Source organism: Danio aesculapii, chromosome 13, assembly GCF_903798145.1.
Source record: "Danio aesculapii chromosome 13, fDanAes4.1, whole genome shotgun sequence".
Lineage (NCBI taxonomy): Eukaryota > Metazoa > Chordata > Actinopteri > Cypriniformes > Danionidae > Danio > Danio aesculapii.
The window spans coordinates 29665961-29684089 of record NC_079447.1 but is presented as its reverse complement, the minus strand read 5'-3'; the positions used below and the strand labels follow the sequence as shown (position 1 = coordinate 29684089).

Below are 18129 nucleotides of genomic sequence, written 5' to 3'. Positions count from 1 at the left end.
ACAGACTGAGGCCAACCATCTCTGCTAGCAATTATTACATCTCTCCCAGTCCTATCCACACCAATAATCCTGCTATCAGCCAGTGCTAGACTTCGCTAGCAACACAGCTGGCTACACTGGCAGTAGCATCTAACCCCATCTGCGGATCTTATCTGCTTTCACGGCTTATGGCAACGGTGCTGTGTTTCAACCTCCAACTCAAACAGAGGCAAACAGCCGAACTACGCTAATGGTTATGTTAAGTGTATCCTTTGCCAGCTTAGGCTGGCAGAACATTTTGTTGTGAAGCCTGAGGTGTTTTGTGCCATTTTTTTTGCTGAAGCAGCCTCGAGGATATTTAGAAGTTTATTAGCCCTAGACAACCTCGTCATTTATGCTGCATAAGATGCAGACTGTAGCTGTTTCTGCAGAGTCTATATTTCCAGCTTTAATTGGCACAGAATCCGTAAATAACATGAGTTAGTATCAGTCTTGTTCTTAATATTTCTTTCGCTTAAAGTGAATATAATATTCAGTGATTGTAAACTGGCAGCAGATTGAAATTGTGTGTGTCCCTCAGGATCTCCTGTTCCAGTTTTTTGGATGATGTGATGAGATGCACCAAAAATAGATTTGTATACTATTGCGTTCTCATGACAGATAGGGATATGCTTTCATTCTGCAGAATGAAAAAAAAAGTCAGATACTTAGATAAGCATAAAATAAAAACAATTTGCATAAAATCTGTTGAGATTTGGACAGCAGAAGAGAAATGTTCTAGAACAGAACTTGTAGTGTGCCGCAGAATGACATTCAGAAATTAAATACACAGTGCGACCGGAAACAACAAGACAGATTTAAAACTCTGAAGACTCTTTTTGAAAAAGTTTAACAAGCAACATGCAAAGGATGTCTTAGTTCAGGGAATTTCATTTGTATTTGGCCGGTGACTAATTTTTTGAGCTTCACGATTTTTACAAAAGGGCAAGGGTCTTTGAATACTGTGTTTTGTGCTTTTTTGTTATTAAATGAAACAGAGATCCTTGATTTATTCACTCTTTTTCATGTTGGGTTGCATATTTAGACTTTTAGTCCATTTGAATTTTTCACAGTGACTGCAATACACAATGTCAGCAATCTGTTTTCTGGCTCTGAGGCTATCAGGATTATGATCAGATTTGAACCAATCTTTTTAGCCCAGAACCTCCTTTCTTTCTGAAATGTGTTGCACACACAGAACCATGTTGGTAGAAAAGGGATAACAGGGCACTGGTAAAGGATGCAACACATCTAGTGGAAATCCTAATTAGACTTCAAAGCTCCTGAAGCACTTGGCAGTTATTTTCCATTTGACAAATCAAAAGAAATGTTTCCAATAAGATGAGTGTTAGTATGTGATGACAATAAAATGTGTCTGGTGATCGTGCCGGTATGAAGCTGAACAAGACCTCAGTGGTCTTGAATAGCTTCTGAAAAGATTTTGACAGAGAAATCAATGTAATGCACATCAGAGAGAGCCGAGCACAGGTGAAGGTCCCTGTCAAAGGGACTCATGTGTGAAAAGTCATTTGTTCAGCCAGCCACACACACACACACACACACACACACACACTAAACTCACAGTGGGCTCCAAAAATAAGTGATTCTGCATGACAGCCCAGTGAATAGCCATCCGTGGTTTTGAAGTTGTCAATAAACACTGCAGAGGATGCTTTCCCTGGAATTTTGCAGTATTTTCACACATGCATGCTGATCTAGGCACTAGCAGTGTTGGCTTTTGTGATCTAGCCTCCATCACAACCGCACACCATACGTATTCTTTCTTAGAAGTCTCATTTGCTCATAATAAGGCAATGCCGTTTGACACTTATGCCTCCGGTTGTCAGGTTTATCGTCCTCAGCCTGTCAGTGCTGCATAATGCCCATCATTCTGTGGCCTGCCTCTGCCAGAGACTGCGAGGGACAGCTTGCATAGCTTCAAACCTCATCCAGCACTGAACTGTGCCCCCTAATAAAGCCTAAATTGCCCACCGTGGAGCAGGAGAGCAGCTCCAGACATTCATTAGCTTAATGAAAACAGGCCACTCCACTGCAGCCGCCCAGTGAGCATCTTCACACTGTAGCTGAGGCAACCATCTGCTCTGAGGCACCCAGCCAGCTGCAGAGTATTCCTGTTATACACACTCCGTCAGAGGGGATGCAAACAGCACACCTCCAGCGCACCCGCTCCCAGAGAGGTTGGTCATGGCGCTTTGGTGCAGTGCTGCAGTGTTGCTAAATATACTGCCCTACACACACCTCACCCTTTCACCTGAAACCGTGCACATTTGCTTTGTGGCTTTGGACACATTTTGTGACACTTCTTCTGCATTTCGCCTGCTAGAGTTTTCTACAGCTGCATCTGCAGCCTAGCTGGGATGAGCATGTGTTGAGGAGTTTCCAGCAATGTGCTAGGCAGGGTATGTCAACACATGTTATAGCCAACTGTTTCATTCTGGCCGCCAAATATCAGCTAACCTTTGCAAACATTTGAAGGGCAAATTCACTTTCCTTAGTATTGTCTGGCTCACTGGGCTGGAAACTAGCAACAGGTAGAGAACAGCAAAACAAGTCTAAAATTATAGACTGTCAGAGTGTCCAGAATACTTAAAGTGCCCTGATTAGGATTTTCCAGTGCTGTTACTGTGGCTCCTTGAGAATCTGTAATGTTTCAAAACCAAAGTGTATTATAAATGGAGTTATTGTCTCTTAAAAGGAAAGAAAAGACCATTTTAAGGGCTGAAAGACTTTAGATTTTTTAAATAAAAAGAAACTTGTGACATAATTAAACACAATATTCGAATGTTTTGCAAAATACCCCTTATTATTACCAATTATTCAGAGGAAAATCATACAAATGCTGTCAGACAGCCAATAATATCTGAATACAGACTTGCATATGCAATCTGAGACATGCAGTCTCAGATGCACAAAATGACACAATGCACTCAATAGAGCTTATGAGGTCACCGTGAGGGGTAGGGTTAGGGACGTGGTTAGATGTGCACTTTAAAAGCATTGCATGCAGCTCTCCAACAGCTGTATAAGAACATCTAGCATTTTATATTGTTTTAAACTAAATGTTATTCACATCTTACATGGTTAAAATATGACTGTGACGTGCGATTGACTAGAACACATTAAAGTTGGAAGTGGGACATTTTCTCATCTTCAACTGTGATGAAGCATGCCTCCTATGCCATGTGGCCTTCAAATAAAACAGTTTTCTGTAAACGGAAACAAAAAGCCGCCTTCTGATTGGTCCACTGCATTGGGACTGACATTGGGTATGTTTACATGAACACCAATAATCCAATTTTAATACAATTAAGACAATACTCTGATTCGTGTAGGATTTTTGCCACAATTTGTGACAGGATATTCCATACACACACAGCTGTTTGACACTATTCTCTGCACCTATCGAGTCAGTGAAGGACCACAGACACCTGCATTGTAAAATGCTGAGTTTTTTCCCATACAATATGCAGCATCAAACTCATTAAAACAACACTCTTCCAGCAGTTCATACTTGCATTAAATACCTCGTTTGTCACAGGGGCATGCATGAAATGTTCCTGAATGAAAGTGAAAGTGCCAAACTGTAGTTAAAGTAGACAAATTCAAAATGAAACACCTGAAATTACATAAAACTCGGGAGGAATTAATCATATTGTGTGCTATAACTTGTAAAAGGGGATCATGAAAGGAACATTTAAAAAGCAACTCATGTAAACAACTTAATCATATTATTGTCTTATTCAGATTAAGGCAAAAAATTTGATTACTGATTTTCATGCAAGCTTAACATTCATGCGCATCCTTCAAGCGTGTGTTTACATTGAAAAACAATGGAAAAGTGGAACACTGGAATGGAAAAAAAAGCATTTTGTTTGAATGACCAAAGGCTTTCATGTTGTTCATGTTAAAATGCCATGATCTGTGCAGCGTGACTAGTCGACCTCAAAGAAAGACATGGCAGTGCATTAAAGTCGACCAGTCAACTAGTCTGTGAAACCCCTATTCTCAACTGTTTCAACCTGTCTCTTCCTTTGACCTTACAAAAGTAATGTTTCTTTCCTGTTCAGCAGATAGCATGTCTATTTTGAGTAAGGCCCAATCGCAATTCTATTTTTGTACCCCTACCCCTTCCCCTTCCCCTTGGCCCTTTAAGTGTGAAGGGAAGGCCTTCAATATTTACCCCTAGGAAATGGGACACCCCTACGGCACCTGTACACATCATCATATGTCATCGTGAGCTCTTGACGATCGCGACTGCTGTAGTTATTCCAGCTGCTTTATTTTATTGCTATTTATCTTCAGAACATCACTGAAGGCAAGGATATCATGTTATCATGAGGATATAATGTGGCAAGAAGCTCATAACTGTACTGTGCATTTACACCCTGGCCATATTCATCAGTGTAAACACAAGAAAACAGCATTAGTGTTATATTAGACCCTGTAAAAAGCCCATTCCCAGCCACTAGAGTTAACTGACAGGGTCTTCGAGTGTCATCGAGTGTCAGAATTTTGTGCGACTACTACACAGGAGTTATTATTACAGATTATAGCATTATAGCATTTTTTATTTCAGCGCTTTTTTTTTTTTAAAGCATGATGGTAAAACACAAACGCGATTATGAATGTATTAAAACATGTTTGCTTGGTGTAAAAAATACTAATTTGTGCATCTCCTGACTTTCGGGTACAGCTATGCTACCGTTATAGATGGTGTATTCTGGGAAAATTTCTTACCCTTTGGTTTCGAGTGTGGTCCTGAAAAATCTTGGTTTTAAGGGGTATCTAGCCCTTATTCTTAGCTCTACGCCTTCAAGCTAAAGAGAATTGGGACACCCCTAGCCCTTCACGTGAATGCGCAAAACAAGGGGTTGGTGAAAGGGGAAGGGCTAAGGAGTAGAATTAGGATTGAGCCTAAGTTGTTGCCATGTGGTAGGCTGATAGGCTCAGTAGTATCTGGGTGCAGCCTTTATGATGTAAGCTGAGATTGCATCACTCAGAGATGCAATGTCAGATACAATGCACTCAATGAAGCTAGTGATGTCACTGTGACGAGCAGGGTTAGATTAGCCCATTCAAAAGCATTGCATGCAGCTCATTGCATTGGCACCGAGTCTGAAGCCAGACCCCTCTCGATAGGCTACAGTGAGTTCAGATGCAAAAAAGTGCCATGTTAAATTTTTTCGTAAAGTAAACATTTTTCTCGGTCTCCTATGTTTACAGTATGTTCAAATATTTTACTTTAGAGGCAATGAAAACAACATATTTTTTTGCCATAAAAGTAAAATAACTGAAATTACTCAAAGGAGGTTGAGACAAATGCTAATGTATAAAAAAAATCAAAAGACTTTTGCATCTGAATATTTCAAATGTACTTTATGTACAGTATAATCACATTCAGTTGAAGTCAGAATAATAGCCCCTCTGAATTATTAGCCCCCCTGTTTTTCCCCAATTTCTGTTTAACGGAGAGAAGAGCTAATAATTCTGATTTCAACTGTATATAGAAGGAGTAAGGAGTCACTTTCTCGTTATGTTATATTATCCTGAGTAAAAAAAATGCTGTTTTTAAAACACATCTCAAAAATAACATTAGTCTAAAATGAATTTAGAGGGGCTGCTGGCTACGGGGATTGTGGCAATACATCAGAGAAAATGATGAACACTGAACGTGAGAAGACACTGATCAAGTGACACTGTTATAAAGGCAATCTGATTCGCCATTTTTTACAAGGGCACTTTTTCTTACGATGGCAGCATTTATTGACTACTTAAGATTGGTTGTTATCAGGGGCATTAAACAGTCCTCAGCAGCCCCAATCTGATTTTAGTGCACAAGATCCCTTGAAGAGACAGTTGTATGATGCACAGACGAGTAAAACAATAGAAAACGGGTGAAAAAACTGTGAAGGCCAAGTGTTCTCAATGACCGCTGATCTGACTGAAATGTTAGTTGCTGCCCCAAAGCAGTTGCGGGATTGCTCGTCATCTGGGTAGTATTACTCGAATCCCCATTGGAAATGAACTCATTATGTTATGCCTCATTCAAGCATGGACTTCTGGATGGTTTTGAAGATCCCTTTTGGCATTTGGTACATGTTATAATATCTCTGAAAGCAGCGGAGCCCAACCACTGACCCCAAACATCGATTAGACACATGAGCAGCTGCGGTGCCCTGCAGAAACAGGTGTAGACTCTCATCTTTTTTGATCGCTTCTGACAAACTTCAAAAAGCAAGCCGCGAAAATACGCTTGATCCACGACTGGCGTAGATTTAATTTTGAACCAAAAAATGAGATATTCTCATTCTCCCACTGTAACTGGTTTTGTGCATGATGAGAAAAACCAGCTTACTTTCAAATGTTTTTATTGAGTGTGAGGTTACTGAGGCAGCCGTCTAGGATGCAGGCAGTGTGAGAGACCAACCGTATTGCCTTTTCTCTCCTCTATTACAGTTTAATTTTGTTGGGAAACTGCTGGGGCCCAGGGGCAATTCCATGAAAAGATTACAAGAGGAAACGGGAGCAAAGATGTCCATCCTTGGCAAGGGTTCAATGAGGGATAAAGGCAAGGTAAGATGACTGGCAACAACTCACTTATTTCTCTTCCTGTCTACCGCATGCATTGCAGGTTTTAAATGCTTAGTGAATTATTGGTTTAATTTGTTGGACTGTAATTTATTTTATTTTTTTCATGAATGCCATGAGTAAATAGGCAGATATTAACTTTAAAACTGAGTGCTCATGGCTTGCAGAAATGCCTGCATTTAAATAACCTGCATTAAATCATTTGTCAACTTATTGTCTATAAGAAAGCTTATTAGATTATAAATTGAGTGGAGACATTCGTCACATAAGACAAATGAGATTAATAGTCATAATTATTGGACAGTGTAAGTTTTTTTAATCTTTATATGATAATTATATTGAAATTATATATTTCTTAGTCATAATTATGAGATAAAAGATGGTATTGCAACTTACAAGGTCATTAACTGTGATTAAAAAGTTAAAGATAAAAAGATAATTATGACTTCTAATTTTAGAATTTACCTTATTTTAATTTCATAATAATTACCCAATTCGGTAACACTTTATAATAACTACACACTATAAAGGATTTTTAGGATCACACTTTTTAGGATCATTCGGAATGAGTTAGTAAATGATTAACTAGATATTAAAGTTTGAGGACAAACTTTATGGTGGCTTGAAAAGCCGAGTCTGAATTAGCATGTTACTAGCATGAATTAGCAAGTAACTAGCATGATTCTAACATAAATTAGCATGTAACTAGCATGATTCTAGCATGAATTAGCATGATTCTAGCATGAATTAGCATGTTACTAGCATGTTTCTAGCATGAGTTAGCATGTTACTAGCATGAATTAGCAAGTAACTAGCATGATTCTAACATAAATTAGCATGTAACTAGCATGATTCTAGCATGAATTAGCATGTTACTAGCATGTTTCTAGCATGAATTAGCATGATTCTAGCATGAATTAGCATGTTTCTAGCATGAGTTAGCATGTTACTAGCATGTTTCTAGCATGAAATAGCATGTTGCTAGCATGATTCTAGCAAGAATTAGCATGTTACTAGCATGTTTCTAGCATGAATTAGCATGTTACTAGCATGTTTCTAGCATGATTTAGCATGTTATTAGCATGATTCTAGCATGGATTAGCATGTTTCTAGCATGACTTAGCATGTTATTAGCATGATTCTAGCATGAATTAGCATGTTACTAGCATGATTCTAGCATGAATTAGCATGTTACTAGCATGTTTCTAGCATGAATTAGCATGTTACTAGCATGATTCTAGCATGAATTAGCATGTTATTAGCATGATTCTAGCATGAATTAGCATGTTATTAGCATGATTCTAGCATGAATTAGCATGTTACTAGCATGATTCTAGCATTAATTAGCATGTTACTAGCATGATTCTAGCATGAATTAGCATCGTTCTAGCATGAATTAGCATGTTACTAGCATGATTCTAGCATGATTTAGCATGTAACTAGCATGATTCTAGCATGAATTAGCATGTTACTAGCATGTTTCTAGCATGAATTAGCATGTTACTAGCATGATTCTAGCATGAATTAGCATGTTTCTAGCATGATTCTAGCATGAATTAGCATGTTTCTAGCATGAATTAGCATGTTATTAGCATGATTCTAGCATGAATTAGCATGTTACTAGCATGATTCTAGCATGAATTAGCATGTTACTAGCATGTTTCTAGCATGAATTAGCATGTTACTATCATGATTCTAGCATGATTTAGCATGTTACTAGCATGATTCTAGCATGAATTAGCATGTTATTAGCATGATTCTAGCATGAATTAGCATGTTACTAGCATGATTCTAGCATTAATTAGCATTTTACTAGCATGATTCTAGCATGAATTAGCATGTTACTAGCATGATTCTAGCATGGATTAGCATGTAACTAGCATGATTCTAGCATGAATTAGCATGTTACTAGCATGTTTCTAGCATGAATTAGCATGTTATTAGCATGATTCTAGCATGAATTAGCATGTTACTAGCATGTTTCTAGCATGAATTAGCATGTTACTAGCATGATTCTAGCATTAATTAGCATGTTACTAGCATGTTTCTAGCATGATTTAGCATGTTATTACCATGATTCTAGCATGAATTAGCATGTTTTTAGCATGAATTAGCATGTTATTAGCATGATTCTAGCATGAATTAGCATGTTACTAGCATGATTCCAGCATGAATTAGCATGTTACTAGCATGTTTCTAGCATGAATTAGCATGTTACTAGCATGACTAGCATGTCACTATCGTGTTGCTAGCACCTTTCTAGCAAGATTAGCATGTCAGTAGGATGTTAAAACTGTTAGCGTGTGTTAGAATAGCTAGTCACAGTCTCTGGGACAGTTGCTAGGGTGCTGAAATTGGTTGCTAGGGAGTGGCTAGTAAGTTTAAAGGTAATCAGTGATTGGCTGCTGGCTAGACTGAGTTGAATGAGGCCAGACTCTAGTCTGTAGGACAGTCTGATGCAGAGTTATGAGCTCACAAAGGTTGATCCAATGTTAAGTCAATGGGAGTCTTTTACAATGGAAGTCTATGGGACAGTTGCTAGGGTGCTGTAAGTGGTTGCTAGGGAGTGGCTAGTAAGTTAAAAAGTCATCAGTTATTGGCTGCTGGCTAGACTGAGTTAAATGAGTCCAGTTAGAAGTCTGTAGGACAGTCTGATGCAGAGTTATGAGCTCACAAAGTTTGACCCAATGTTAAGTCAATGGGACTTTTGGGATTTTTCTGGGTCGTTTTTCGGAAAACCCAAGGTCGGATCGGTTAGAAAAGATATAGCAACCCGAGTCAGACCAGTTTGAAGGTTTGACGAAAGTTTGAAGTATGTAGCTTGAAAGGCCTAGGAGGAGATACACTTAGAAATTAGTCTCAGAAGAAGAAGAAGAAGAACTAGATATTAAAGTTTGAGGACAAACTTTATGGTGGCTTGAAAAGCCGAGTCTGAATTAGCATGTTACTAGCATGAATTAGCAAGTAACTAGCATGATTCTAACATAAATTAGCATGTAACTAGCATGATTCTAGCATGAATTAGCATGTTACTAACATGTTTCTAGCATGAATTAGCATGTTACTAGCATGTTTCTAGCATGAATTAGCATGATTCTAGCATGAATTAGCATGTTACTAGCATATTTCTAGCATGAGTTAGCATGTTACTAGCATGTTTCTAGCATGAATTAGCATGTTACTAGCATGATTCTAGCATGAATTAGCATGTTACTAGCATGTTTCTAGCATGAATTAGCATGTTACTAGCATGTTTCTAGCAGGATTTAGCATGTTAGCATGATTCTAGCATGAATTAGCATGATTCTAGCATGAATTAGCATGTTATTAGCATGATTCTAGCATGAATTAGCATGTTACTAGCATGATTCTAGCATGAATTAGCATGTTACTAGCATGTTTCTAGCATGAATTAGCATGTTACTAGCATGATTCTAGCATGAATTAGCATGTTATTAGCATGATTCTAGCATGAATTAGCATGTTATTAGCATGATTCTAGCATGAATTAGCATGTTACTAGCATGATTCTTGCATGAATTAGCATGTTACTAGCATGTTTCTAGCATGAATTAGCATGTTACTAGCATGATTCTAGCATGAATTAGCATGTTATTAGCATGATTCTAGCATGAATTAGCATGTTACTAGCATGATTCTAGCATGAATTAGCATGTTACTAGCATGATTCTAGCATGAATTAGCATGTTACTAGCATGATTCTAGCATGAATTAGCATGTTACTAGCATGTTTCTAGCATGGATTGGCATGTAACTAGCATGATTCTAGCATGAATTAGCATGTTACTAGCATGTTTCTAGCATGAATTAGCATGTTACTAGCATGATTCTAGCATGAATTAGCATGTTACTAGCATGATTCTAGCATGGATTAGCATGTTACTAGCATGATTCTAGCATGAATTAGCATGTTACTAGCATGATTCTAGCATGGATTAGCATGTTACTAGCATGATTCTAGCATGAATTAGCATGTTACTAGCATGATTCTAGCATGTTACTAGCATGTTTCTAGCATGAATTAGCATGTTACTAGCATGTTTCTAGCATGAATTAGCATGTTGTTAGCATGTTTCTAGCATGAATTAGCATGTTTCTAGCATGAATTAGCATGTAACTAGCATGATTCTAGCATTAATTAGCATGTAACTAGCATGTTACTAGCATGATTCTAGCGTGAATCAGCTTGTTTCTAGCATGAATTAGCATGTTGTTAGCATGATTCTAGCATGAATTAGCATGTTACTAGCATGACTAGCATGTCACTATCGTGTTGCTAGCACCTTTCTAGCAAGATTAGCATGTCAGTAGGATGTTAAAACTGTTAGCGTGTGTTAGAATAGCTAGTCACAGTCTCTGGGACAGTTGCTAGGGTGCTGAAATTGGTTGCTAGGGAGTGGCTAGTAAGTTTAAAGGTAATCAGTGATTGGCTGCTGGCTAGACTGAGTTGAATGAGGCCAGACTCTAGTCTGTAGGACAGTCTGATGCAGAGTTATGAGCTCACAAAGGTTGATCCAATGTTAAGTAAATGGGAGTCTTTTACAATGGAAGTCTATGGGACAGTTGCTAGGGTGCTGAAATTGGTTGCTAGGGAGTGGCTAGTAAGTTAAAAAGTCATCAGTTATTGGCTGCTGGCTAGACTGAGTTAAATGAGTCCAGTTAGAAGTCTGTAGGACAGTCTGATGCAGAGTTATGAGCTCACAAAGTTTGACCCAATGTTAGGTCAATGGGACTTTTGGGATTTTTCTGGGTCGTTTTTCGGAAAACCCAAAGTCGGATCAGTTAGAAAAGATATAGCAACTCGAGTCAGACCAGTTTGAAGGTTTGACGAAAGTTTGAAGTATGTAGCTTGAAAGGCCTAGGAGGAGATACACTTAGAAATTAGTCTCAGAAGAAGAAGAAGAAGAAGAAGAAGAAGAAGAAGAAGAATAATAAGTTTAAGATAGATAACAGTATGCTGGCTTTTCAAGCCACCATAACTAGATATTAAAGTTTGAGGACAAACTTTATGGTGGCTTGAAAAGCCGAGTCTGAATTAGCATGTTACTAGCATGAATTAGCAAGTAACTAGCATGATTCTAACATAAATTAGCATGTAACTAGCATGATTCTAGCATGAATTAGCATGTTACTAGCATGTTTCTAGCATGAATTAGCATGATTCTAGCATGAATTAGCATGTTACTACCATGTTTCTAGCATGAGTTAGCATGTTACTAGCATGTTTCTAGCATGAATTAGCATGTTACTAGCATGTTTCTAGCATGATTTAGCATGTTATTAGCATGATTGTAGCATGAATTAGCATGTTTCTAGCATGAATTAGCATGTTATTAGCATGATTCTAGCATGAATTAGCATGTTACTAGCATGATTCTAGCATGAATTAGCATGTTACTAGCATGTTTCTAGCATGAATTAGCATGTTACTAGCATGATTCTAGCATGAATTAGCATGTTACTAGCATGATTCTAGCATGAATTAGCATGCTATTAGCATGATTATAGCATGAAGTAGCATGTTTCTAGCATGATTCTAGCATGAATTAGCATGTTTCTAGCATGATTCTAGCATGAATTAGCATGTTACTAGCATGATTCTAGCATGAATTAGCATGTTACTAGCATGATTCTAGCATGGATTAGCATGTAACTAGCATGATTCTAGCATGAATTAGCATGATTCTAGCATGAATTAGCATGTTACTAGCATGATTCTAGCATGAATTAGCATGTTACTAGCATGATTCTAGCATGAATTAGCATGTTACTAGCATGATTCTAGCATGAATTAGCATGTTATTAGCATGATTCTAGCATGAATTAGCATGTTACTAGCATGTTTCTAGCATGAATTAGCATGTTACTAGCATGATTCTAGCATGAATTAGCATGTTACTAGCATGTTTCTAGCATTAATTAGCATGTTACTAGCATGTTTCTAGCATGAATTAGCATGTTATTAGCATGATTCTAGCATGAATTAGCATGTTTCTAGCATGAATTAGCATGTTATTAGCATGATTCTAGCATGAATTAGCATGTTACTAGCATGTTTCTAGTATGAATTAGCATGTTACTAGCATGATTCTAGCATGAATTAGCATGTTACTAGCATGATTCTAGCATGAATTAGCATGTTACTAGCATGATTCTAGCATGAATTAGCATGTTACTAGCATGATTCTAGCATGGATTAGCATGTTACTAGCATGTTTCTAGCATGAATTAGCATGCTACTAGCATGTTTCTAGCATGAATTAGCATGTTACTAGCATGATTCTAGCATGAATTAGCATGTTACTAGCATGTTTCTAGCATGAATTAGCATGTTACTAGCATGATTCTAGCATGAATTAGCATGTTACTAGCATGATTCTAGCATGAATTAGCATGTTATTAACATGATTCTAGCCTGAATTAGCATGTTACTAGCATGTTTCTAGCATGAATTAGCATGTTACTAGCATGTTTCTAGCATGAATTAGCATGTTGTTAGCATGATTCTAGCATGAATTAGCATGTTTCTAGCATGAATTAGCATGTAACTAGCATGATTCTAGCATTAATTAGCATGTAACTAGCATGATTCTAGCATGAGTCAGCTTGTTTCTAGCATGAATTAGCATGTTGTTAGCATGATTCTAGCATGAATTAGCATGTTACTAGCATGACTAGCATGTCACTATCGTGTTGCTAGCACCTTTCTAGCAAGATTAGCATGTCAGTAGGATGTTAAAACTGTTAGCGTGTGTTAGAAAAGCTAGTCACAGTCTCTGGGACAGTTGCTAGGGTGCTGAAATTGGTTGCTAGGGAGTGGCTAGTAAGTTTAAAGGTAATCAGGGATTGGCTGCTGGCTAGACTGAGTTGAATGAGGCCAGACTCTAGTCTGTAGGACAGTCTGATGCAGAGTTATGAGCTCACAAAGGTTGATCCAATGTTAAGTAAATGGGAGTCTTTTACAATGGAAGTCTATGGGACAGTTGCTAGGGTGCTGTAAGTGGTTGCTAGGGAGTGGCTAGTAAGTTAAAAAGTCATCAGTTATTGGCTGCTGGCTAGACTGAGTTAAATGAGTCCAGTTAGAAGTCTGTAGGACAGTCTGATGCAGAGTTATGAGCTCACAAAGTTTGACCCAATGTTAAGTCAATGGGACTTTTGGGATTTTTCTGGGTCGTTTTTCGGAAAACCCAAGGTCGGATCAGTTAGAAAAGATATAGCAACCCGAGTCAGACCAGTTTGAAGGTTTGACGAAAGTTTGAAGTATGTAGCTTGAAAGGCCTAGGAGGAGATACACTTAGAAATTAGTCTCAGAAGAATAAGAAGAAGAAGAAGAAGAAGAAGAAGAAGAAGAAGAATAATAAGTTTAAGATAGATAACAGTATGCTGGCTTTTCAAGCCACCATAATAATAATAAGTTTAAGATAGATAACAATATGCTGGCTTTTCAAGCCACCATAATAAACTATTGAAATCAACGTTTTGTAATTCAGGCATATATTAAGGGTTACTATGTATGTTAATAAATGCTTTATTAACTCAATTTCATCTAGTTTTGTGACCTAATCTAAAGTGAGGACTGTTTATGCTTTATAAATCCCTTATAAATGACAAATAAAGGCTCAGTTAAATTCTAAACAGGAAAAATGACATTATTCATTCCTTTTCATTTAAACAGACACAAATAAAACTGTACTTCAAATGAAAAATAAACCTTTGCAACCTTATCGAAAATAAAATAACTGTAGAGTTTAAACATTGTATCTTATTATATTGTTAAATTAATATATTGTTGTTGTTGTTTTATTCAGATTTATGTCGTATTTTGACACTCCTGTTAATTGGCAATGTTTAAACTTTACAGTAATTTTATTTTTTTAGAAAAGATTGCAAAGATTAATGTTCATTTGATTCTGAGCCTTTATTTGTCATTTATAAGGGATTTATAAAGCATAAATAGTCCATAAATAGTCCTCACTTTAGATTAGGTCATAAAATTGCATGAAGTTGAGTTAATAAAGCATTTATTAACATATTAGTTAACTATTAGTATATGCCTGAATAATAAGATATGTAAATGTTGATTTCAATAGTTTATTAATCATTTACTAACCCATTCTGAATGATCCTAAAAACCCTCAACTACTCTTAAATACAACTGGTTTGTAAATAATGCAATACTTAGTTTAGTAATGAAAAATAAATCATTAACTAAGTATGAAAATACAATTATTAAGCACATTATATAGGTGCTTATAAGTCAAGAATACAGCATTTGTAGCTGCAGTTCTAAACTGCTTACTAACGTTTATTAATGCTTATCAGATAATGAATTAACTATTTGCTAATGCTTAATAAATGATTCGTGGTGTGTAGTTATTATAAAGTGTTACCCTTTATTTTAGTGTTTTATCGTAATGTTATATTGAAATTATGTATTTTACTCATTTTAAGTAATATCAGGCTCATAGCCAGGGGGGTTTGGGTGGTGCGAAAGACCCACCTCGCACTGACAAAGGTTGAGAATTGCTCAGTTAGTCTATCCTATGTTTGACTTCTATGCTATCATAAATTGTGAGACTAACCAATCAAAGAAGGCTTTAAGACCAAGAGGAATCTTCTGTTGGATAATTATTATTATTTTCTTTGAATATTATATGTGAATTATTCAAATGGCCAAATTCTGAATGAGGAAAGTTAAATGTACTGGCCAATTTGTTATTTGCGTATAGGCTTCAGATCCCTAAAAAAGAATTTAATGATAGGTGATAATAAAATTGTATTTTAAAAATAAGTACCTTTTCATATTCATTCATTAATTTTCTTTTTTTCGGCTCAGACCCTTTATTAATCGGGTCGCTACAGCGGAATGAACTGCCAACTTATCCAGCATATGTTTTACGCAGCAGATGCCTTTCCAACTGCAACCCATCACTGAGAAACCCCCATACACTCTCATTCACACTCATATACTACGGACAATTTAGCTCACTCAATTCATTTATAGTGCATGTCTTTGGACTTTTGGGGGAAAACGGAGCATCTGGAGGAAACCTACACGAACACGGGGAGAACATGCAAACTCCAGACAGAAATGCCATGTTGCCCTCCTTTCATATTTCTTTATTCTAAATTTTTTAAGTTAAAATGCTAATCTTAAGATTATTTATAAAACTGTTATATAAAACTTACAGTTTAAATATACATTTGTAAATAAACACTTAAAATAGTATGGTAAGTAATTTGGCAAAATGGTAAGAAATATTTTTGATACATCAAAAAGTGTGGTTATGATCAATTGTGCTTAAAATACCACTAAAATACCCCTTTCAATAAGCTGGCTACTGGCCTGAATATGTTTGTGATTTAAATGTACATGTAGTAAAAAGTCATACGTTTTTGTAACATTTGACATTTTATGACAGTTTCAATTAATCTTATAATTCAGAATATCTAACTCTCCCTTCTCATGTCATATGTATTATTTACCTATAAGCATGGTGAACGTCTATATATACAGTACTGTTATATCTATCAATCTATTGCAGAGCAGAGTGGATTTTAAATCCTGTAAAACTTTCATTTCTGTGAGTTCAACAAGCCTTTGCAGCGGCTGACAGAGCACAAAGCCCAAGACTGAAGATCATTACATGCACTATATGCTCCTAGATAGAGGAGGATCTGCTGTTTTTTGCATTTACAGTACTGACATTATACACATTCTGGCAAAGAGAAATCACAAACAATATCATGATAGAGACCACTCTCACTTGTATGTATTGTAGCACACACAGGACTACGGTAGCAAAACAGTTTAGTGGTATTTACATAAAGGAGCAGTTTGCTACTTTAATTGTCAATGTTTTTCACTTATGATTGAGTGAGTTTTACTGACACCAATTCACAAAGTGTAAAATATAAACCCTGCATAATATGAAGCATGGAAGCTGTGACTTTATGAAATGGTTTGACAAGCACAGTTTTCTTTCTTCTTTTAATTTAGTATATTTTGTGTTGATATTAATATTTTAGAGACATATGGAAGAGCTTAAACTCAGACATTGTAGTATACAGTGTATAGATGTAAAGAGAACATACACTGACTGTACATTTGCTCACACTTTATTTTGATAGTCCGTTGAGTTAAAGTTACATTGCATCTACTGTACATATCAACTAATTCTAATTAGATTATAAGTGTATGATTAGGTTGGGGTCAAGGTTAGGGTTAGTGTAAGTTGACGTGTACTTTCAAAGTTTCTTGTAGATAGTTAAATGTCTGTTGAAGGAGCAGTATCAACAGATATTAAGCAGACAGTCTATTAATTACAGTGGCTGAGAGAGCGTAACGCGCTGTCATGGTTTTGGGTCCCCTCCAAACATTTCCGTTGTGTTGCATGGATATTTGCAAGTGTCGTGACTAATAGCAGCACGTTTCTTCAGTTGTTTGTGTTGTGACCAATTGCTGCGCGTTTCTTAAGTTGTTTGTGTTGTGAGAATCTGGAACACGTGTGCTGTCAAATTGATGAAGATCATTTCTTTATTTGCTGATGTTTCTTGTAATTGCATGTGCTTTCTTAAATTGCAGCATGTTAAGCTCTCTCGGCCACCGTAACTAATACTCAAATGGACCATCAAAATAAAGTGTTATCGTACATTTTGCTAAATTAAAAAATCTATCTTTTTAAAAATAAACTAAGTAGACCACTATATGAAAAACCACACAAATTTGAATGTTGATATGACAACTTCTCACACTTTACATTAATCGCAACCTAACAAACACCACATTAAAAAAAACTGACTATAAATCACACTTTTTAATTGCACTGTAGAGAATTTGAAGCTGGTTCTAATTGTAGCGATTCATTAAAACAAACATTGGACATACTTTAGGATAGATATGAGCAAACTCTTACACCATAGGATAATGGGCCATGAACAACAGAAACCAAACAAGCCAAGAGCATTTATAATTTGAAAAAAAAAAAAACTTTTGATAAGACTAAAGAAAAATTTGCTCACCTCAGCCCACCAAATTACTTAAAATGACCATATAAACCAAACAGAAATTATAGTAACAGCAGCATGTGAGAAATGTGTGCACACTTTTGTCTCTTTGACATAATTGCACTATACAAGTAGCTTTGGAAAATAAGTCAGTGCATGTTTTAGATGAAACAAACATTTAAATGAGAAGAGGAATTAGTCTAGAGAGTACAGAGTTAATAACTATATCTCTGAACTGGAAAAATGTCAGTGATTTTAATGCAGAAAATCTGAAAAAATGCTACAGGAAAAATCTGTTACCTGGTTAACAGCGTTTTCATACTTTATACGATGAATAAGCGCAAACTGACTGTCAGCGGAGCATGCATAAATTGCATGACACTTCACTTTTTATATTTGTTGTTGTTGTTGCTGTTGTTGTTGGAGACATTACTATAGTTCTTTTTTGTCTCATTGGTTAAGTTCATTTGAAAT

At 36.5% G+C, this 18129-nt stretch overlaps 1 protein-coding gene across 1 annotated transcript in view; it reads left to right on the top strand.

The window, feature by feature from the left end:
- The window catches only part of khdrbs2 (KH domain containing, RNA binding, signal transduction associated 2), a 119019-nt gene that overhangs the window by 46296 nt on the left and 54594 nt on the right, over positions 1-18129 (top strand). The window contains exon 3 of the mRNA XM_056470296.1: positions 6496-6612. Coding sequence (XP_056326271.1) covers positions 6496-6612 — 117 coding nt within the window. The remainder of the gene's footprint in view (positions 1-6495; positions 6613-18129) is intronic.